Source organism: Heteronotia binoei, chromosome 3, assembly GCF_032191835.1.
Source record: "Heteronotia binoei isolate CCM8104 ecotype False Entrance Well chromosome 3, APGP_CSIRO_Hbin_v1, whole genome shotgun sequence".
NCBI classification, from domain to species: Eukaryota; Metazoa; Chordata; class Lepidosauria; order Squamata; family Gekkonidae; genus Heteronotia; species Heteronotia binoei.
Window position 1 is genome coordinate 101,688,955 of NC_083225.1, and position 21,754 is coordinate 101,710,708.

A 21,754-nucleotide genomic window follows, 5' to 3' on the forward strand; every position below is an offset into this window, starting at 1 on the left:
TCCAGAATTAGTGGTTCTGGAGTGAGCAAACACTTTTCATCTTCCGCAGTGAAGACTGAGGCAAAAAATGCATTCAGCTTCTCAGCCATTTCCCTATCCTCCTTAAGTAATCTTTTTACCCCTTGGTCATCCAAGGGCCCCACTGCCTCCCTGGCTGGTTTCCTGCTTCTAATATATTTGAAGAAATTTTTATTATTGGTCGTTATGTTTTTTGTAATATGCTTCTCATAGTCCCTTTTTGCCTGCCTGATCACAGTCTTGCATTTGATTTGCCACAGCCTTTGTTCCCTTTTATTAATCTCACTTGGACTAGCTTTCCACTGCTTAAATGAGTCTTTCTTACCTTTTACAGCTTCCATTACTTTGTTTGTTAACCATGCAGGCCTTTTTTTATACCTGTTTGTGTCTTTCCTAACTTGTGGTATATATTTTATCTGAGCTTCTAGGATTGAAGTTTTAAATAGCCTCCAAGCTTCCCCAAGGGTTTTGACTGTATTTACCTTTCCTTTCAGTTTCCTCTTCACATACCTCCTCATCTCAGAGAATTTACCCCTTTTAAAGTTAAACATAGTTGTGCCAGTCTTTTGGGGCAACTCTCTTTTTATACAAATGGTGAAATCAGTAACGTTATGGTCACTGCTCCCAAGCGGTGCGATCACTTTTACATCTCTCACCAAGTCTTGGGCATTACTTAGGACCAAATCCAGGATTGCCCCACTCCTGGTAGGTTCTGAGACCATCTGCTCCATAGCACAGTTATTGAGAGCATCAAGAAACTCAATCTCTTTCTGTTGACCAGAACACATATTGACCCAATCAATCTGAGGGTAGTTAAAATCACCTATTATGACACAGATCTTCTTCGTGGTCTCTGTGCTTCACACTCATGGGATAGCGTGCCTGCGTCGATCCCCAAATCGGTACCTAAAAAGCCAGCGCGGGCATCCCACCAGTTCCTTTCTGACTGCCGCACTGAGAGGATTCCCTTTTGTGTGTCCCCGGTCAGTAAGGATTGCCTTTATCTCTTGTTGTATATAGCCCGTTTGTTATTTTTCTTAGTGTAGTTAGTAGTTAGTTGTTAGTTAGTTAGGTAAAAAAAAAAGTGTTGTTGTTGGACTTGCCCTTCGGGGCCTCGCTTTTCCCTCTGTTTTTCCCCTCAAAACTTTCCTGAGTGGGTTTTTTCCTTGCGTCTATGGAAAGGCGCTGGGGTTTTTTCAAGAGGTGCCGATCTTGCGGGAAGAAGATTGCCCCTCCTGACAGCCACTCCCTTTGTCTCCTTTGCCTGGGCGAAGGGCACTGTGTGGACTCTTGTGCGCATTGCCTAAGCTTCTCCAAGCAGACGTGCAAGAATCGAGCAGCGAGACTTTCAGCTGCATTGGTCGAATCGGCACTTCGGCCGCAGAAGATGGCATCGGGCCCATTGGTACCGATGGGAGAGTCCACGGTCCCTATGATCGCATCGGCCAATACATCGCCGATCAGGACTGAGATGCCCATTGAGCGCGGGCGATCCACAAAGCGTCCCTCTGAAGGGTCGGTGGACACCCCAGCGAAGAGGCGTCAGGATGAGTCGGGGACCCGATCATCCGCGCCGAAGAAGGCGAAGTCTAAGGAGAAGCGGAAGAAGAGGTCGTCCCGCACTCCCTTGCCTTCTCGAGATGCTTTGGCATTGACGGCTCCACCAAGAAAAATCCTGGCGTCCCCTCGTCTCAGCCCTTCGGTGTCGAGAGGCAGCACTTAACAGCAACTCCGTCTCTCGGCATTGGAGCAAGAGATCGATCTCACCCAGCGATCCCATTCTTCCAGATCGAGGCGGCGTAGTGAGAGTGACTCGGTCTCAGAAGTTGAGGTGTCGGCACCGATACAATTCGCGGAGCCGATGGACCAGGCGAAAGGTCGAAGAGAAGTGGAACCATTGTCAGCACTTCATTGCTTCCCACCACTACCACCACCTTGGGATCAGCGTCATTGGCCTTCGCCATATTCATACTCCTATCCACCGTACCAATTGTACCCCCCACGGGACTATGCAGAGTGGGACCGACAATCTGAGGCATCTCAGATGTCAAGACTCTCCCATCACTCCAGACCTCGCCTGTTGGCAGCAATCTCCGTCCCACCTGAGAGGCACGTTGTAGCGGTAGAGGAGTCCCACTCATGTTCATCGGTAGCAATTCGATCACCAATCAGAGAGTCGACACCGATGCTTTCGGAGCATTCGCTGCGAAGAGAGTCCTCCTCGTCGGAATCAGAAATCGGTACCGACGATCCGGACAGAGCTCCAGAACCTTCACCAGTGTCGCATACGGCTGAGGATCTTCCTCTTTCGCCATTGGAGGATCTGAAGTCGTATGGAGACCTGGTTAAGAGGATGGCGATCTCTCTTTCCCTTCCAATATCTCAGTAGCAGCCTGTCGTGGATGATACAATCTTCAACATAATGCAGCGTGACACATCTACAGCTATTGCATTGCCTGTGACGAAGGTGATCCTTCAGGCAGTGAAGGAGCCCTGGGAGCATCCTGCCTCCACTTCAGTGTCATTGGACCACATGTACCGGGTCCAAGAGGCTGGAGCAGAATTCCTCTTCTCACATCCGAAGCCGAATTCTGTGGTTGTGTCATCTTCCTCAAAGGCTCGCAAGGTTCATTCTTCTCCACCAGATAAGGAAGGGAAGAAGCTGGACAATGTGGGGAGGAAGTTTTACTCTGCAGGGGCTCTGGGAGTAAAGGTATCTAACTATGCTGCGTGCATGGCTAGATACCAATACTCTGTATGGGATCAGCTCACCCCTCTCCTGTCCTCCCTGAGCGAGGAGAAAAGAGCGGCGGCAAGGAAGCTGCAGAAGGAGGGTTTTGCTGTAGCCAAACAGCAATTGGCTACAGCAAAACATATGGTGGACGTTTCTGCAAAAACCATTACGTCGGCTGTCTGCCTTCGACGCCACTCCTGGTTGAGGTCAACAGCTCTCCAACAAGACACCAGGGCCTTTGTGGAGGATTTGCAGTTCGAGGGAGAAGGCCTCTTCAGTACCACGACCGATACTGCTCTGCAAGAGATTGACAAGAGCATAAAAACCTCTAGAAACCTGGGAGTTCCGGCACCTTCCAGAGCTCCCAAATCCAAACAGTGGCACAAATCCTGGGTCAAGAAACCCTACCAGAAGTTCTCCCCAGAACAGCAGTGGCGACCTCGCTCTACTCAACCGGAAAGCAGGTCTCCATACAGGGGGAACAATAGAAACCGATACGCCTGTCAGACCACTGGCAAGTCCAAGGGCACTCGCCCTCAAAAGCAGGGCCTTTGACTTTTCAGTAGCACGCGTCACCATCCCCATCCTTTCTTCTTCCATCCGCCTCCGCCCTTTCCTACTAGCCTGGGAGTCTATCTCAACAGACAGGTGGGCGCTTTCCATCCTAGCGGAAGGCTACAGAATAGACTTCGTTCAGATTCCGACCCAATCCATGGTAATCACCACACCCCCTTCCCCACCTCTGCTGGCGGAGGTGAGCAACCTCCTACTGAAACAAGCCATAGAACGGGTCCCGATGGAGGCCAGGACGGGAGGCTTCTACTCTCGTTACTTCCTGGTTACCAAATGGGATGGGGGTTTGAGACCCATCATGGACCTTCAGAATCTCAACAAGTTTATCCTGTACCAGAAGTTCAGAATGTCCACTCTGCAAACAATCCTGCCCCTCATCAACCAAGGGGACTGGATGGCAACGCTGGACCTCAAGGATGCATACTTCCACATCAGCATCCATCCTGCGTTCAGACGTTTCCTCTGGTTTGCAGTAGGTTCTCAACACTTTCAGTTCAAAGCCCTTCTGTTTGGCCTGTCCACTGCACCTCGGGTGTTCACGAAGATGATGAGCGTTGTGGCTGCCCATCTCCGGCTTCAAGGGATAGTCGTTTTTCCATACATCGACGACTGGCTCCTTGTGGTGGAGTCGAAAGAGGCTTTATCATTTCACATTGCTGTCACTCTTCGTCTTCTTGACACCTTGGGTCTGCAGGTCAATTTGGAGAAATCACACCTTACTCCATCAAGGACAGTTCAGTTCATAGGGGCTTTGCTGGGTACGAACCTGCATCGTGCGTTCCTGCCTCAGCAGAGACCGGTGGACATTATCAACCTTGTGCAACTTCTGCAAAATCTCTGCATTGGTGGAGGTCAAAGAGAAACATTTGCCAGGGAACTCCATTTCATCTCCCTGCACCTTCTGTGACTATCACAACAGATGCATCTTTGTGGGGTTGGGGGGCCCACATGGACGTTCTGTGTATGGGGGGCCCTTGGCCTCTGATATTGGCTCACTGCCACATAAATTATTTAGAACTGCTGGCAGTTCATTTTGCTCTCCGCTCCTTCCATCCCCTGGTGACAGGGAAGGTTGTTACGATGCTAAAGGACAATACCACTGCCCTGTGCTACATCAACAGGCAGGGGGGGACAGTCTCTCGACGGCTCTGTGCCCTGGCTCTGGATCTGTGGTCGGAGTGCCTGGACTATGACATCTTCGTGAAGGCTGCACATCTCCCTGGGGTCCTCAACTTGCAGGCAGACTCCCTCAGCAGAGGCGCAGCTTCCCCGCACAAGTGGGAATTGCAGTGGCGCTTTCTCCAACCTGTTTTCCAGCTTTGGGGTTATCCTCAGGTGGATGTCTTTGCCACAGCCAAGAACAGGAAGTGTCCTCTGTTTAGTTCCAGAGGGGGTACGGATCCAGAGTCGTTGGGAGACGGTCTGCTGCTTCCGTGGGAAGGTCAGTTCCTCTATCTGTTTCCGCTGCTGCCGTTGTTGACGAGGGTGGTCAACAAAATCGCAAGAGGGAGACCGTGCTGCATCCTGGTGACTCCCTGGTGGCCTCGCCAGAACTGGTTTCCAATCCTGCTCCAGTTGGCGAGGGGGGTATTTATCCGTTTCCGGCGGAACCGGACCTTCTGTCAGCTCAGGGAGGTCATGTCCTCCATCACAACGTGCCCCACCTAAAGCTGACAGCGTGGCTCATCGACCCTGTGGGTTCTCTAGTAGAGTCCAGCACATCTTCCTGAATATCAGGAAACTTTCCACCCACACTTCCTATGATAGGAAGTGGCAGAAGTTCCTTCAGTTCCTAGTTGATCCTTCAGTTCCTCCCCAGAGGTGTGATTGGCCTTGTTTTTTCCTCCATTAAGGTTTATCTGGCAGCAAAATCTGCGTTCCATGAACCGGCGGAGGGACATTCTGTTTTTGCACACCCTCATTCTAAGAGGTTTTTGAAGGGTCTGCTTAGGCTTCATCCCCCATCTAGATCGCCCCCACAGTTGTGGGATTTGACTCTGGTGCTGGACAGACTGACTCGTCGTCCCTTTGAGCCAATGGCCACGTGTTCGTTACAGCTCCTTTCATGGAAGACTGCGTTTTTGGTAGCCATTACATCAACACATCGTGCAGGAGAGCTCACGGCGATGCGCTGTGACTACTCGTATCTTGTTTTTCAGGAAGCTGGAGTTTCATTAGCACCTGATATTTCTTTCCTCCCAAAGGTGGTTTCTCAGTTCCACCTCAACTTAGAAGTTTGGTTGCCCACTTTTCACCCTGCACCTTCCTCGGATGAGGAACGTAGGTTGCATGCTTTAGATGTAAAGCGTGCTTTATTGTTTTATTTAAGTCGTTCCAAAAGCTTTTGCAAGGACAAGCAGCTTTTTGTTTCATATGCTGCCCCTAAGTTAGGTTCCAGGATTTCGTCTCAGAGACTGTCAAAGTGGCTCAATGAGCCACTTTTTACATTTAGCCGCTATCTTTAATCCTTCCATCATATTATAACCGTCCTCTATCTTTTGATTTGGTGGGCGATAACAAACTCCCATAGTTAAATTCCCTTTTGGGCCCTCTATTTCAACCCAAAGCATTTCTAGAAGGAAATCTAATTCTCTTACCTCAGTCTTGCTGGACCATATACCCTCTCTGACATACAGAGCCACCCCACCTCCAATCCTTCCCTCCCTATCCATCCGTTATAACTTATATCCAGGAAACACCGTGTCCCACTGATTCTCCTTATCCCACCAAGTTTCTGAAATTCCCACAATGTCTATGTTTTCTCCCAACACTAAACATTCCAACTCACCAATTTTACTTCAAACACTTCTTGCATTTGCATACAAACATCTCTAATTTCCCAGGCAGGCTAGGCCCGCAACCTTCCTCCTGCCGCCTCGAGACTTTGGCAGACAGTCCATACTGTTTGTCACCATCTCAGTGGACAACTCTGATCCATTACCCAGTAGAAAAGTAACAGCTAACCCTTCATCTCTTTGAGATGAGTCCTCCCAAACCAGAGACATATCATCTCCTGTCGGCTTTCCCCCAAGATTTAGTTTAAAAACTGCTCTGCCACTTTTTTGATTTTAAGCGCCAGCAGCCTGGTTCCATCTGGGGACAAGTGGAGACTGTCTCTTTTGTACAGTTCCCACTTGTTCCAGAAAGCATCCCAGTGCCTAACGAACTTAAACCCTTTCTCCTTACACCATCGTCTCATCCACACATTAAGACTTCTTATTTGCGCCTGTCTCTCCCGCCCTGCACGTGGAACAGGTAGCACTTCTGAGAAGGCTACCTTGGAGGTCCTGGCCTTAAGTCTCCCGCCTAGCAGCCTAAATTTTTCCTCCAGGACCTCATGACTGCATTTCCCCACATCGTTGGTACCAACATGCACCATGACCACTGGCTCCTCCCCAGCACTGTCTATTAGCCTATCTACTACACGTGTAATGTCCGCTACCTCCGTAGCAGGCAGGCAGGCAAGTCACCATACAGTCAGTACGTGGTTTTGCCACCCAGCTGTCTACTTGCCTAAGGATCGAATCACCAACTACCAAGACCCCTCCTCTCTCCCTGCCCAGGGATGGTTCCTTGGCACGAAGGATTCCCACTCACCAACTGAAGAAGAGGTCCCTTCTGAGGGCGCATTCCCCTTATCCTCAGCACGGTGCCCTGTTTCCTCTCGACCCTCATGCTCCCTGGCAGCAATGGGGCTGCCACATTCAGAGCGGGGCTCATCTAGTACGCCCCCAAGAGTCTTCCCCGAGTGCCTAACTGACTGCCTCTGCTTCTCCAGGTCAGTCACCTTGGCCTCAAGGGTACGAACTCGTTTCCTGAGGACCAGGAGCTCCTTGCATCGAGCACACACCCAAGACTTCTGTCCTGTGGGCAGATAGTCATACATGTGACACTCAGTGCAAAACATTCTACCTTCATGATAGCTTTTTTCAAAAATATACAGTCCCCTTTAAATCCTGTTTGTTTATGTGGCTCCCCTTCTGGAGGGTCAACTTACCTTATTGGGAGCACAAGGAAATTAGGGATCTGGGTTCCTGGTCCTTACAGAGCCCCCAGGCTAAGAGCCACAGGCCAAGAGCCCTTTAGCTCTTGCTCTGGCAAGGCGCAGCTTAACAATGCAAAGAGGGTGGGGAACACAGCCATTCCTAATCAATCAGCACCAATCACCTTCACTTTCAGCCCACTCAACCAAACAAACATCAGTTCCCCAGCAACCACAACTCAGAATTTTCAGCAGTCACCAAACTCAGAAATTCTCAGCAACTTCCCCAGCTGTCTCAGCTTATCTCAGAGTTGCTCTGCTCTCTCTCAGACCTCTCTGAAGTATCTGAGCACCATGCTCAATTGGTCAATATGCGAAAGATCAGGCGTTGAGTCCACAGACAGACTGAGGTACCCAGAAACATTAATTTCGTCTATGATGACAGAGTGCACTTTCTTTGCCATTAACTCAATAAGTTCCTCACATATCGTTTTGGACAGGTACAAAGGGTTGCCTTTTCCAGCATTGCCATACTGTGATATGTGAGCAGCCAAGAATGGGTCAAACCGACTTATCAATTCTAGTAGCCCCAAATAATTCCCATTATTGAGACACCCAAATTTTTCCACTTTTCCTTGAAATCCCAATCCTCGTTCAGCCAGTGTGCAAATGACTGCTACAACACTCTGAAGCACATTCACCCAGTAATTGTACTCCACTTCAGTTTGTTTTTCCAGTGGCTGTGTCAAGCCTAAGCCTTGTTTCCAAGTTAGATAATGTCAACATGGTATCTCGATGAGTTGTACTTTTTTCATGGTTGTCAATTACAGCAGTGTTTCACCAGTCACTGAATCCCTCATTTCTAGCAAAATGCGTTCACCCTTTGGGTACAAATAGTTACAAACAAAACAGTAAACTGATCCTTTTGAAGGAGAGTACAATAGCCATTCTCTCTTGTAGTGTTCACCATTGGCTTTTATTCAAAAAAAAATCTTCTGTGAACAGTATCTCTTTGGCTTCCCACTGATGAAATTGCGACACGATTTGTCAAGTGACCCATTGTGGTGCTGACATTCACTGGGTCCACAAGCAACCCAATATGTCACCTCATCACCATAAAATTCATCCCATAACCCTGAGTCCTTAGCTTTGTTCATTTCATCCTTGGTCAGTTCTCTAAACTCCTTTGACAGTTCAAAAGCATTTACACATTTGTCATGGAAGTAGGTTCAGGTTGTGGCACTTCGTCATGTGCAACGTTATCATGAAAATCTGCCTTGAACCAAGACTGCCTGTTTCTGATAAAGGAGATAGATTTGATTCACTTCCTGTCTCTGAAGACTGACACTGGTTTTGATCTGGATCATCTTCCTCTGCAGTTTGTAAAAAGAAATCTGTCAGCTTTCCTGTCTTGGCTACAACAGACAGATTCTTTTGCTCATTCTTTTTTGCACGTTTTCTCAACTGAACACGCTTCATTTTTGACATTTACATGGGGCTGAAATTAAAAAGAGGTAGAGGGTAATTGAAATGACTGTCATGACAACTGAATTTGGCTCCATCATTTTACTTTTAAACAGCCTATGACACTGCACCTCGCCAACAAAAAATAGAAGATAACCCTAGGATGCACCATGATCAATTTGCGCTAGTTTTATCAAAAAGTTTTTTTCACAAATCTTCTTTTTTTTTTCTTTTCACCCTTTTCCCAACTTTGTGGTGCCCCCTTTGGCCCTGGTGCCCTAAGCACGTGCTTAGCCTGCTTAATGGTTAATCCACCCTTGAAGACAGGTAAAAGGGAGAGGATATGGGGGCTGCCATGAAGAGAGAAAGAGGAAATAGTGTGGGGAGGGGAAAACAGGGGAAAGTGAGGCTCACCCCAAAAGTCCTTGAGGGTTCCAAGGCCAGGGGCCAGCAAACCACAACTGGGCCAAAATTTTCCTTGGCAGAGGCTGTTCAGGGTGGAGAGGTAAACTTAAGAGAGAGGGGCAGATAAAGGTGGATTGGCTATTGGGTGGGAAGGAGATAGGGTTGCAAACTTCAGGTTAGGAATTTTTTTAGAGATTTGCAGGTGGGGCCTGGAGATGGTGGGACTTGAGCAGAGGAGGGACCTCAGATGGGTGTAATGCCATAAATTCCACCCTCAGAAACAGCCATTTCCTTCAGGGGAACTAGAGTTGCCAACCTTCAGATGGGATCTAAAGATCACCTGCAATTACAGTTGCTCTCCATATCACAGAGATCAGTTCCCCTGGAGAAACTGGCTGCTTTGAAGGGTGGACTTCATGGCATAATACCCTACTGAAGCTGCTTCCTCCTCTAAACTTGCCCTCTCAAAGCTCCAACTCCAGACCTTCAGGAATTTCCCAACTTGAAGCTGGCAATCCTAAGGGAAATTGATCTCTATAGTTGGGAGATCCATTGTGATTCCAAGAGATCTCCAGGTTGGCAAGCTTAGAAGGAGAAGGAAGCAGGAAAAGGAGGAGAGCTATGGGGGCTTTCAGGAAAGGGAAAGGGAAAGAGGAAATAGTAGAGGAGGGAGAAGTGAGATGCCTCCCACAAGTCCTTGTGGGTTCCCACTTGTCTCCTCATGATTTGTGGACATATGGACATGATTTGTGCAGTCTCTTTGCACCAGTATGTGTACTGCACAAAACAAGTGCCAGTCCTAATGAAAAGGCAGTTGCAGGGGGCGTGGTGTAGCACTGATCAATGGCAGATGCCTAGAAGTGCTGCTCTCCATCCCTCTATGAGAAAACCGACTGCAAACCCACCCACCCCAAAATGCACCTGCCAACTCCTCCAATATGGGGAGGACAAACTGCAACAAAAGCAAACAAAAAGGCGTGACTCCACATCCACTTACTAGGAACAAAAAAACAGCACAGGCCATGAAGATGATCCAAAAGACAAAATGGCCATTGGAACTGCAAACCCAGTGCCAGAGGGCATAGCAGTCACCAGGCAAGTATTCTTCAACACCGTCATAAAACTGGAGGAAAATGTACCCAAACAAATCCAATTTGTGCTCCAGCCAGGAAATGCACAATTGAAAACCTTAATGGTATCCCTTACAGTAGTATCACAGATGGCAGAAACAGCTGTGGAAAACACAATAACAATGCAAGAGAAAATGAATATTTACAGTCATTGGAGAGAAGGGCATGGAGTAAAATTATTAATATGGAGAATAAAGAACAAAAAAACACCCCGAAGTTTCAAGGCTGCCCTGAACAAGTGGAGGGTTAGTCAGAACTTAAAATCTTTATTGCATCCTGGTTAGCAAAATAATAAGTCTAGAAGAGGGAGTAGACAAGTGGACATAGCATATAGGCTCTTACTAAACAAGCAGAAAAATTTCTAAGGGACAGTTGCAAGTTTCCTGGACCAAAGAACCAGAGATAAAATACTGAAACTCTTGAGATCAGAAAAAGGATTATTATACTATGAAGTGTGCTTGTGCTGTTAGACCTTACTCAAGAAACTCTCTAGCACAGACATTATTTGAAACCAATAATCATTCTGTTATCTGCAGCAAAAACATCTATTGCTGGGATGTCAAATTTCTGGTCTGCAGACCAGAGCCATCCCGCCCAGGACTTTTCTTCTCCCCTCCTGTCCTCACCCTTTGAAGCTCTGAAGCTGCCAAAGTTCCCAGCTTCATCTTCCTTGTCTTTGCAGTCTGAAGCAGGAAGCACTTCTGGGCTTGTAAAACTACAAAGAAAATGCAAAATGGACTTTCCATTACGGTCCCTGTGCCTTTCATAATTGTTCTTATATAAGTCAATGTTTTTCATCGTCATCTCCACACCTAAATATTTTACTTTGGAGGCAACTTCACATCCAGTGGCATTTTGTAATTCTTTCTGTTTGTTTAGTGTCAGATTCTTAGAAAGGATTTTCGATTTTTCTTTATTGATATAAAAGCCAGCTAGCTCACCATACTCTTTAATTTTTTTTTAACAACAAAGGCATCACTTGTACTGGGTTCTCATTGACGAACATCACATCACATCGTCTGCAAAGGCTCTGTATTTATAGGAAAAACCTTTCGACTTCAAACCCTCTATTTCACTATCTTCATCAATTTGAGTCAACAAGACCTCTAGGGTCATTATAAACAGCAATGGAGATAGAGGGCAACCTTGTCTAGTGCCTTTGCTAATCTTCAGTTGTTCAGTTAAGTCGGCATTCACACAAAGTTTTGCCTGTTGTTCTGCATATATTGCTTTAATCATCCTTATAAAATCATCTCCTAGATTCATTTTCTCCATAACTGCAAACATAAAGTCCCAATTAAGATTGTCAAAAGCTTTTTCCGCATCCGCAAAGAATAAGGCCACCTCCTTTTCTGGGTGTTTTTCATAATATTCAACAATGTCTATTACATTTCTGATGTTGTCCCTTATTTGCCTCCTGGGGAGAAAACCTGCTTGTTCTTCCTGAATAGAAATGTTTAAATGCTGCTTGAGTCTTTCCGCTAAAATTCTAGCAAATATTTTGTAGTCATTATTCAGTAGTGAAATCGGTCTATAATTTTTAACATTTGTGGAGTCTCTTTCTTCTTTCGGTATTAATGAAATAACCGCTTCTTTCCAAGAATCTGGTACCTTCCCATCTTCTCTAATACAATTCATCAACTTTTGCATTTTGGGTACTAGTACATCCGCCAAGACTTTGTAAAATTTTGCTGAGAAGCCGTCTGGACCTGGAGCCTTGCCTAATTTCATTGAACCAATCGCTGCTTCAATTTCAACCTTCTCAATTGGCTTATTCAATATTTTTTCGATATTATCATTCAAGGGCTTAACTTTTACTCTTTGCAGATAGGCATCAATTTTTTCTTTTTTTATCTGTTGACCTTTATATAATTTGGCATAAAATTTGAAAAACTCCCTTTTAATTCCAGCTTGATCTACAATTTCTTTCCCTTCCACGCAAATTTTATTCACAAACTTTTTCTCCCTTTTTTTCTTAAGTTGCCAAGCCAGATATTTCCCTGGTTTATTAGCACCTTCAAATGATTTTTGCTGCGACCTTTTTAACATCCATTCGACCTCCTTGTTCATTAAATGTTTCAGCTGATTCTGCAAAATTGTGATTTCTCGCATTATTTTCTTTTTCCCCGGTCGTTTTTTTAGATCTTTTTCTTTTTTGCTTATTTCTGCTTGTAAATCTTTCAGTTGCTTTTCTTTAGCTCTTTTGTCTTTGTTGTTCAATGTGATTATGAAAAGCTCTGGCATAAAATAGAAGGTGATATGTTAAAATGGAATAAACTAAACATATCCATGCTGGGGAGGATATCTGCAATTAAAATGAATGTTCTACCAAGGATGATGTTTTTATTTCAAACTATCCCAATAGTGAAAGATAAGAAACAATTTAATCTGTGGCAAAGAAAAATTTCAGAGTTTATTTGGGCGGGCAAGAAACCAAGAATTAAAATGAAAATCTTAACAGATGCGAAAGAAAGAGGCGGCTTCCAACTACCTGATTTAATGCTATACCATGATGCAGTCTGTTTGGTATGGATTAAGGAATGGATGACTGATCAACAAAAAATTATTGGCGCTAGAAGGACATGGAAATGTATTTGGTTGGCATGCGTATATGTACTACGGGAAAGAGAAGATGGATGGTTTTTTTTCTCATCACTATATAAGGAGGAGTTTGCTGAATACTTGGAAAAAAATATAGTAAATATGGAGATGAGAGGAAACCACTTTGGATTGTGCCAACTGAAGTAATAAGTATGCCGCAAAGTGTAAAGGAAGGGAAATGGGCATCATACGAACAACTGCTAAAGTTCAAGGGGGGCAAAGTTGAAATGAAATCGGTTGAAGAATTGCAGGACAAATTTGATTGGTTTCAGCTGTTACAGATTAAAAGTTTAATAGAGAAAGACATTAAAACTACAGGTATAAGACGAGAGAAAACAGAAATGGAGAAAATGCTGCTGGGCGAGAATGAAAAATTGATTTCAAGGATGTACAAACTGCTATTGAAATGGTCTACAGAAGAAGAGGTGGTGAAGCCTCAAATGATTAAATGGGCGATTAATTTTAATAAAGAAATACAAATGGAGACGTGGGAACACCTATGGAAGAATTCAATGAAAATATCAACATGTTATAACATAAAAGAGAACTGTTTCAAAATGCTGTACAGATGGTACATGACACCTAAAAAGTTAACAAAAATGAGTAATCAAGCCTCAGATAGGTGTTGGAAATGTAAAAAACATGAAGGTTCTTTTTACCACATGTGGTGGACTTGTGAAAAGGCAAAACAATTTTGGTCAATGATTCAACAGGAGATCTCAAAAATCTTGGGTTATAATATTAAGAGAGCACCAGATGTCTTTCTGGTGGGATTACAAATGGAAAGCTTTCCGAAGCAAGACAGAACACTGTTGTGGTATTTGCTTTCAGCTGCGAGAACATTGTATGCGCAAATGTGGAAGCAAGACAGAATACCTGAAAAATGGGACTGGGTCTTAAAGGTTCTTAACTGGAGTGAAATGGACAAGCTTACTAGAATCTTAAAAGACAATAATTTGGAGAAGTTTAAAGAAGATTGGAGTAAATTCCAAAGCTACGTGGAAATACAATGGAGGGTGAAGAGCCACTTAGTGGTTTATGATAACATTAACTGAACTTTAAATGATAAAGAAGAATTGTGATTATTGAATTAGTAGAATATAGCTACATGGTATATATGAGTTAAGATAAAATCAAGACAGTCGGAATTCTGGAGTTGGTTTTATAACTTTGGGTTTTGTGTTTAATAAGCACTAAGGGAATTATAGAGAAAGGGTTAGGGAAAGATAACTCTTTGTGTAAAAATTTTATAATGGTGAAAAGATATTTAGTAGTGCATGACAACATTAAGTGAACTTTTAATGATAAAGAGGTACTGTGCTATTGTGATAAAAGTATTAGTAGAACATAGCTACTTAGTAAATATATATATATGAGAGTTAAGATAAGACTAAGATAGAGGAAGCCCTGGAATTGAATTAATAATTATGTGCAATGTGTTTAATAAGTGCTAAGTGATTATTAGTGAAAAGGTTAATGAATGACATGTGTATATGTATATATATGTATATATATACATATATGTATATATATACATATATATATATATATATATATATATATATATATATATATATATATATATATATATATATATATATATATATATATATATATGTGTGTGTGTGTGTGTATGTATATATATTTTTCTTCTTTCTTATTTCTTCATCAAGATTCTATAATTGTGAATTTACCTCTAATATGCTTTTAATCTGTTTTAAGTACCGGCGGAGGTCATGAATAAGAGGGGGGGGGGGAGGAAATATGTAATGTATTGGAGAAGTATACTTGAATATGAATAGGTGAATGTACTTCAATATATTGCAAAATAAAAGTTTGGTCACACATTACGGTCCCTGTGCCCAGATAGACTACACAGAGATCTTAATAGAAAATCCATTCTGTGTTTTCCTGGCAGTTTTGGCTGTGCTGCAGCGTATTTTAATGGAGTGCAGCTCAGTTTCACATTTAAGCATTTATTAGAAGCTGTTGCTTGCTGGAGTTGTGTGACCTTGCAAATAAAGGGTTGATGCTTTGAACCAGCATGTCTTTGCTGAATAGACCTTAGAACTGGTGCCTAGTGAGTATTGTAACCTGGGAACCCACAGCCAAAGGGGGATATTTTCTGTTGTGATCCATGTGTTTTTTCTTGATGGTTTATTTTTAAAATTGCATTGCTAAATTCCACTGTTCCCCCACCTTTCTATTTTAAACAAAACATCTCAAGAATTTTAAGTTTTAAAAAAATCTTGAATTGTGTTTTCTCTGTATCCTTTATGGCATTACATTTTATGATATGCATGGCTTGGCCCCACAAAGTCTCATTTGTGTCAGATCCAACCCTCGTAACAAATGAGTTCAACATCCCTGATCTATTGAGTCATGCTGGAAAACTCAAGATTATCCCACCCTCAAAGACTGGTTTTCTAGAATTTGAAACCACTTAATTATGGATAAGGTATCAGATTATACTGTCAATAATGCTTCTTTGTCACATCATTCTACATATGCTAAATGGTAGTTTTCAATTTTGGAAAGGCTGGACACTGTACTTGAGGAATATAAACTTTTCTAAATACATCAATACTTTTCACTTCTTATAAACCAGCTGGTTTGGTTGCTTTGACTCCTATATTTGCCAAATAGGTTTGATGTTAGCAAGTTATATGACTTTATGTTACTAACAGCACAATCCAGGGCTGACAGCCTACCCGACCCCACAGGGCTGTTGTGCACAGGGCTCTAAGGGGGGGGCTGATGAAGTGGACTCAGAGTTCTGCGGCTGATGCACTCGCACTCTGAGTTCTGCGGTCCCCGGGGGAGGTGTTCTGTGCTCATGGCAGGGGGCGTCAGGACAACACAGGGGGTCTCTGGGTGGGGAGGTGTCTTCTGCTGGGCTGCTCACTCCCAGACACACATTCCAGCAACTGTCTATGACAGTGAACTCCTGCACTTGGTACTTCCTGCTTGTCTGCCTGCTGTTGGCAGAGTCCCTGACAGCGGGAGAGTGTGAGGGGATTGACGGCTTCTCCGTGGTCCCATGTGGGCCTGTCTCACCTCCACCTCTCCACCAAGCCAGGCTTCTCATGCGCGCATGACCAGCCTCACTCCTGTTCCCTCACCGTGTTGGTGGGACGTCTCTCCTTTGCCTTTGATGGTCTGCCCATCATTGGCTCCGTTCTCTGTTTGGGGGTGGGTTGGGGATGGCTATCAGCCTCTCTGGGGCCACCTCTCCTCATCCCTGACTGTCATGAGCCACGGTGCATGCACCAGGATTGGCCAATGGGGGCGTGGTGAGCTGGCCCTCCCTGCCGGGTGCCTCTGCCTCTCTTGCATGCCAACGCCAGCAGCGTTGCCATGGCGACCATCTCCTTCACGGCAAGCTATGCCTCTCCCCTCTCCACGCTCCAGCATGCCAAAGTCCTCAGGAAGTCTACTAGTGGCGCGGCAGCTACGCCATGGCCGGCCGCCACTTATGTCTGGATTGGGCTGTAAATGGATAGATTTTATAATGTTGTTATATGTTTAAGAAAAAATAAAAAATAAAAAATGTCTTGGGGGGAAAGGCAGTTGCCTAGAATGGCATTAGACTGGATTTGAAAGAGAAATAGGACAGAATTTTCTAAAATCATCAGTTTGCAAATATTATTTAAGTTTTGCTAATTATAAACAGGTGCATCATTGGTAGGGCAGTAAAAAGCTTGGCTATTTTTTTTTTGAATACACTGTAAAATGTTATATTTTGTACCACACCAAAAATACTAAGCCTAAAATTGTGTGCGCATTTACATGGGTGAAGCATAATTGAACTCAGTAGGATTCATTTCTAAGAAAATAGTCATTGGAGTGGTCCCTTTTTGGAGGATTAACAGTGCAATACTAAAAAAACCTCTTCTAAATCCATTGAAGTCAGTGGTCTTAGAAAGGTGTAACTCTTTTGTAGTGCACTGGTGTTTTATGATTTAAATGACAATATAGCTAAGGATAGATGTCCTGAAGATATTAGGTAGGTTGGATTCATTATTAAAAGGTTTTTTCAGGTACTTATTGAGTTGACAGGATGTTATTTTACTGCTTTGTAAAACCTTTCAGAGCATTTAAAACATTTTTAGTATGTTTCATTTATTGTTTGGAATTCTTCAGGTACAAATCTGGAAGCTCTAATAACCAGCACTAAGAAGCCAAGCAGCTACGCACAAATAGTTCTTGTTATTTCCAACAGAGCTGGTGTAGAGGGGCTGAAGAAAGCTGAAAGAGCTGGCATTCCTACCAAAGTAAGAAACTCATGTTCAACATAGCACTTACTTGTTGACGGAAAGAAGCATAGTCACAAATAGAGAATGTATTTGTTGTAATTTCTAAACTTACCCTTTCTATCCAGTACCATTAACACTGGCTCACTGAGACAAACCAAAGTTAATAATATAACTTAATTATGGCTTTGTTTTAATAACTGACAGGCCGAGGTTAGTGACTGGCCAGCAAATCAGAGCCAGAAACTAATTGTGAAGATGTGAAGCAGAATATTAAGAAAATCCAGTTGCATCGTTATAACTAATGTTTTTATTTACACAGCATGAGTTTTTATAGGTTAATTTTTACTTCATTGGTGGGATTAATTGCTGTAGAGTGGGAATCATTTAGTGGAATATTTGTGTGTGAATATTTAAAAGAATAAGAATGTTGCCTATAAGGATTGTGGATGTGGAAGGCAAGGGTACAGAAACAATGTTAGTCTCAGCTCTTATAATGTGAGAAGACATTGTAATCCCTGTTTAGGTCTTGAATTAGATCTTCACATTTTTGAATAAATTCCTGTCTTCCAAGATAACATTCCATACATTTGCCCAACTAAAACTGTTTTTAAAAGACATATTTCAGATCTCTGCTAGGTTCAACAGAGAGGCAAAAATGTTCAGCCACAACTAGTTTTTAAAATAATTTTTATTCTTTTATAGCAGATTCATATCAATTTAATCTTTTATCAGATGCAGGCCAGTCTGCTCAATGTAAACTGCTATATATATATACACAACACTGGTAGAATCCAGGTTTGAATTGGGTTTGCAAACCTACCCAATGGTTTGTGGAAATTATAGTTTAATATGATGTCTGCAGTGGGTCTGAGTCTCTGTCATGTTGGGAAACTATATTTTGACAGGCCTTATCCTTAGTACATGAAAGTGTTCCTGCTGACTAATAGAATGTATTTTGTACTCAGAGTCATTGCCTTAATCACTCCCTTCAGTGTTGCTGTTCATAAGGTGAGCTGCCTTCCTGCCTGTCACCCTTTTTCCAGAATATGTCCTTACATACTGATTATTACATTTTATACAAGTCTGCTTTGTTAAGTAGGTACTCTCATAAAACAATTACAAAGCATTACAGCAAAGGAAAATGTTGAAGACTTCTTTTTTTTAATTTTTATTTACTAAGTAAAAAACAACAACAGACATTACAAACAGTACATACAAACCAAAACACACAATAACATCAACATAAATGAGAATAAAGGGAACAGTGATACCTCACTATCCACACTCTTGTATACAATTTCGTATTTTAAAGTAAAAAGATAATATTATCAAAAATGATATATCATTTAGTTAGCATATAAATCATTTATGCATTTTCTGGCAGGTTCGTTTATCTTTCTAATTTTTGTCAACATACCCCTTAGTCAGCCATTCATAAAAAAAGTTCCAATTTTTTCCACGTATTTCATAGGTTTTGATCTTAAGTTAGAAAGCTTATCCATCTCGGCCGTATCTATTACCTTTACAATTAACTCATCCATTGCTGGCATATCCTTTCCAATGCTGAGCTAACAATATCCTCGCCGCAGTAGTGACATGAACTATCAAGTGGTTCTCAGCTTTACCCAGTTTATCCGGCAATACATTCAAAAGAAAAAGCTCTGGCTTAAAAGGAATAACAGTTTTCAACATTTTCTGAAGCATTTTGTGAACTTTCGTCCAAAATTCCTTAACTCTTTTACAAGTCCACCAAACATGAAAATACGTTCCTATATTACTCTCACACTTCCAGCATTTATTAGATAAACCTGGTTAGTTTTACTGGGGTCATATGCCACCTGTGTATCGTTTTATAGATATTTTCTTTAAAAGAGACTGACTTCGTGATCTTTATATTTGTTTGCCAAATTTGTGACCATTGTTCCAGATAAATTGTGTGTCCTATGTTCCCAGCCTATTTAATCATTACATCTTTTACTTCCTCATCCTGCATCTCCAACTGCAGGAGATAGCTATATAGTTTACTTATCTGTTTTGCATCTGTCTTCAAAAAAAGTTTATCAAACTTTAATTCTTTCAAATAAAAGCCTTTCTCTTTATTCTTATTGTATTTGGACTTTAGTTGGGCCATTTTCCACCAGTCCAAAGAGATATTCTGCTTTGCCAATTGTGTATTTGTTCTCATACTCCCATCTTTATTCAGTAAAGGTGCATATGTTAAAGGAGTCTTATGAATTATTAGATGGGGTTCCGTAGAGGCCTCTAATGGAGCTACCCAATTTGGAGTCTTGTCATATATAGATCTTCTCGTTTTTTCCCACATTACAAGCAACGACTTTCTTATTAAATGGTTTTTGAAATATTTATGGCCTTCTATATTATACCAAATAAATGCATGCCAACCAATTCTTAAATCATGCCCTTCAATCATCAACAGTCTCTTGTTCTCTAATTTGACCCATTCCTTCAACCAAACTAATATGCTTGCTTTGTAGTAGATTTCCCAGTTAGGTAAGGATAGTCCCCCCCCCCTAGAATCCTGCATAAGTTTACGCTTAATTCTTGCTTGCTTTCCTTGCCAAACCAAATTACTAGTTAGTTTGTTCAGAGGATTAAAAAAGGACTTGTTTAACTGTATTGGGATAACCTGAAATAAGAACATTATTTTGGGAAGAATAGACATTTTCAAAGCTGCTATTCTATCCATTAAGGATAGTTGGAGATTCCCCCATGTATCCATTTCTTGCTCCATTTCTTTTAATAACTTTCCAAAGTTATCCTCAAATATTGTACTGCATCTATTGGTAAGGTATATCCTCAGATACTTCACTTTTTTAACTATTTGAAAGTTGGATAGTTGTTGCAGTCCTGTAGATTCATATTTTGTAATTTTTTAACCAATATCTTTGTCTTTTCTAGATTAATTCTCAGACCAGCCACCCTACCTAATTTCTCCAACTCTTCTTTCAGAATAGCAATATATTGCATGGGGTCCTCTAAAATAAATACTTGGTCATCTGCAAAAGCTTGTCGCTTATATTCCTTCCCATTTATTCTTAACCCTTTAATATCTTTGTTGTTCCGAATTACTATATTCAATACTTTCAAATATAAAATGAATAGCAAAGGGGATAACGGACAACCCTGTCTAGCACCTTTCCAAAAGGTTCACTACTATCCTAGCTTTCTGGTTGGAATATATTGCCTCCATCATTTTTCCAAATTTTACCCCAAAGTTCATCTTTTTCACCAGTTTGAAAAGAAACTGCCAATCTACATTGAATGCTGTTTCTGCATCAAGGAAGTCTAGAGCCATTTTAACCTCGCTATGTTGTTCATAATGTTCTAGTACGTTCCATAATCATCCTGATGTTATTTCTAATCTGTCTCTTTGGCAAAAAGCCTCCCTGATCTTGATGGATAATTTGGGCTAAGATTTTCTTTAATCTTGTAGACAGTATTGCAGCAAAGATCTTATAGTCAGCATTCAATAGTGAGATTGAAGGATAGTTTTTAACTTCTTTTGGGTCAACATCTGTTTTCAGTATCAGCGCTATATTCGCATCCTTCCAGGTCTCAGGTATTTTAGCTTCATCCCATATATACTCTGTCAATCTTTTAAAAGGCATTAGTATACAATCTTCAAATGTAGTGTAAAATTCTAGTGGAATACCATCAGGACCTGGTGACTTCCCTTTTTTCATGGAGGATAAAGCTTCTTTAATTTCTTGCATTGTTATCAGATTATTTAATATCTTTCTTTGGAAAATGTTGAAGACTTCTAATGCTTCAGCTGAAGGATTTTTGCACAACTGCCATTTATTCAGTATTGATGATTAATTTCTCACTTCATCCATTTAGTGAGTGGTCTTGCACAGCCCCTGTCTTCCTTGTCCTACAATATGGAAGTGATAATACTCACCTACTCAAAAGGGGCAGTGTTAACAGTTGTGCCACAATAATGCAAGTGAAACAGTTTAAATGTATTAAAGATACCTTGGCCCAGTTCTGCCCTTTAACCCCTACCTGACTGTTGTTATTGATGTCAGCCAAAAGACTAACAACAGTGGATTTCAACATGCTACTTCTGCCTTCTCCTTCTGCATCTACTTAGCCAAATCAAAAATTGTGGACTACTGCATTGTTTTTCTTGTTATTTTGATGATAAATGGGTCACAACTGATTGTGCCTCTGAAGAAAATACCTCTGCAGTAATCAAATACGTTGATTCAGACTCATATGGAATTCTGAATATCTGTGTTTCCACTAAACAGACTTTAGTGGAAAAAAGACTAAATTAATTCCCCACACAAATCTTTTACCCTGTTTTGTGTCTTAGGTGATTGACCACAAGCTATATAGCAGTCGTACTGAGTTTGACGGTGCAGTTGACAAAGTCCTTGAAGAGTTTTCGGCTGAACTGATTTGTCTTGCAGGTTTTATGCGAATATTATCTGGTCCTTTTGTCAGAAAGTGGAATGGTAAGTGCAACTGAATATACTGTATATTATCTTGAAATATGTATACAATTCAGCATTTTGTATTACATATGAAGTCAACAAATAGGGAAATCACTTTTAATCAGAGAGAT

The 21,754-nt window shown here is 42.1% G+C and overlaps 1 protein-coding gene across 1 annotated transcript in view; it reads left to right on the forward strand.

Annotated features, from left to right (window-relative positions):
- Positions 1–21,754, forward strand: part of GART (phosphoribosylglycinamide formyltransferase, phosphoribosylglycinamide synthetase, phosphoribosylaminoimidazole synthetase) — a 74,165-nt gene that overhangs the window by 45,980 nt on the left and 6,431 nt on the right. The window contains exons 20-21 of the mRNA XM_060234302.1: positions 17,051–17,181; positions 21,503–21,644. Coding sequence (XP_060090285.1) covers positions 17,051–17,181; positions 21,503–21,644 — 273 coding nt within the window. The remainder of the gene's footprint in view (positions 1–17,050; positions 17,182–21,502; positions 21,645–21,754) is intronic.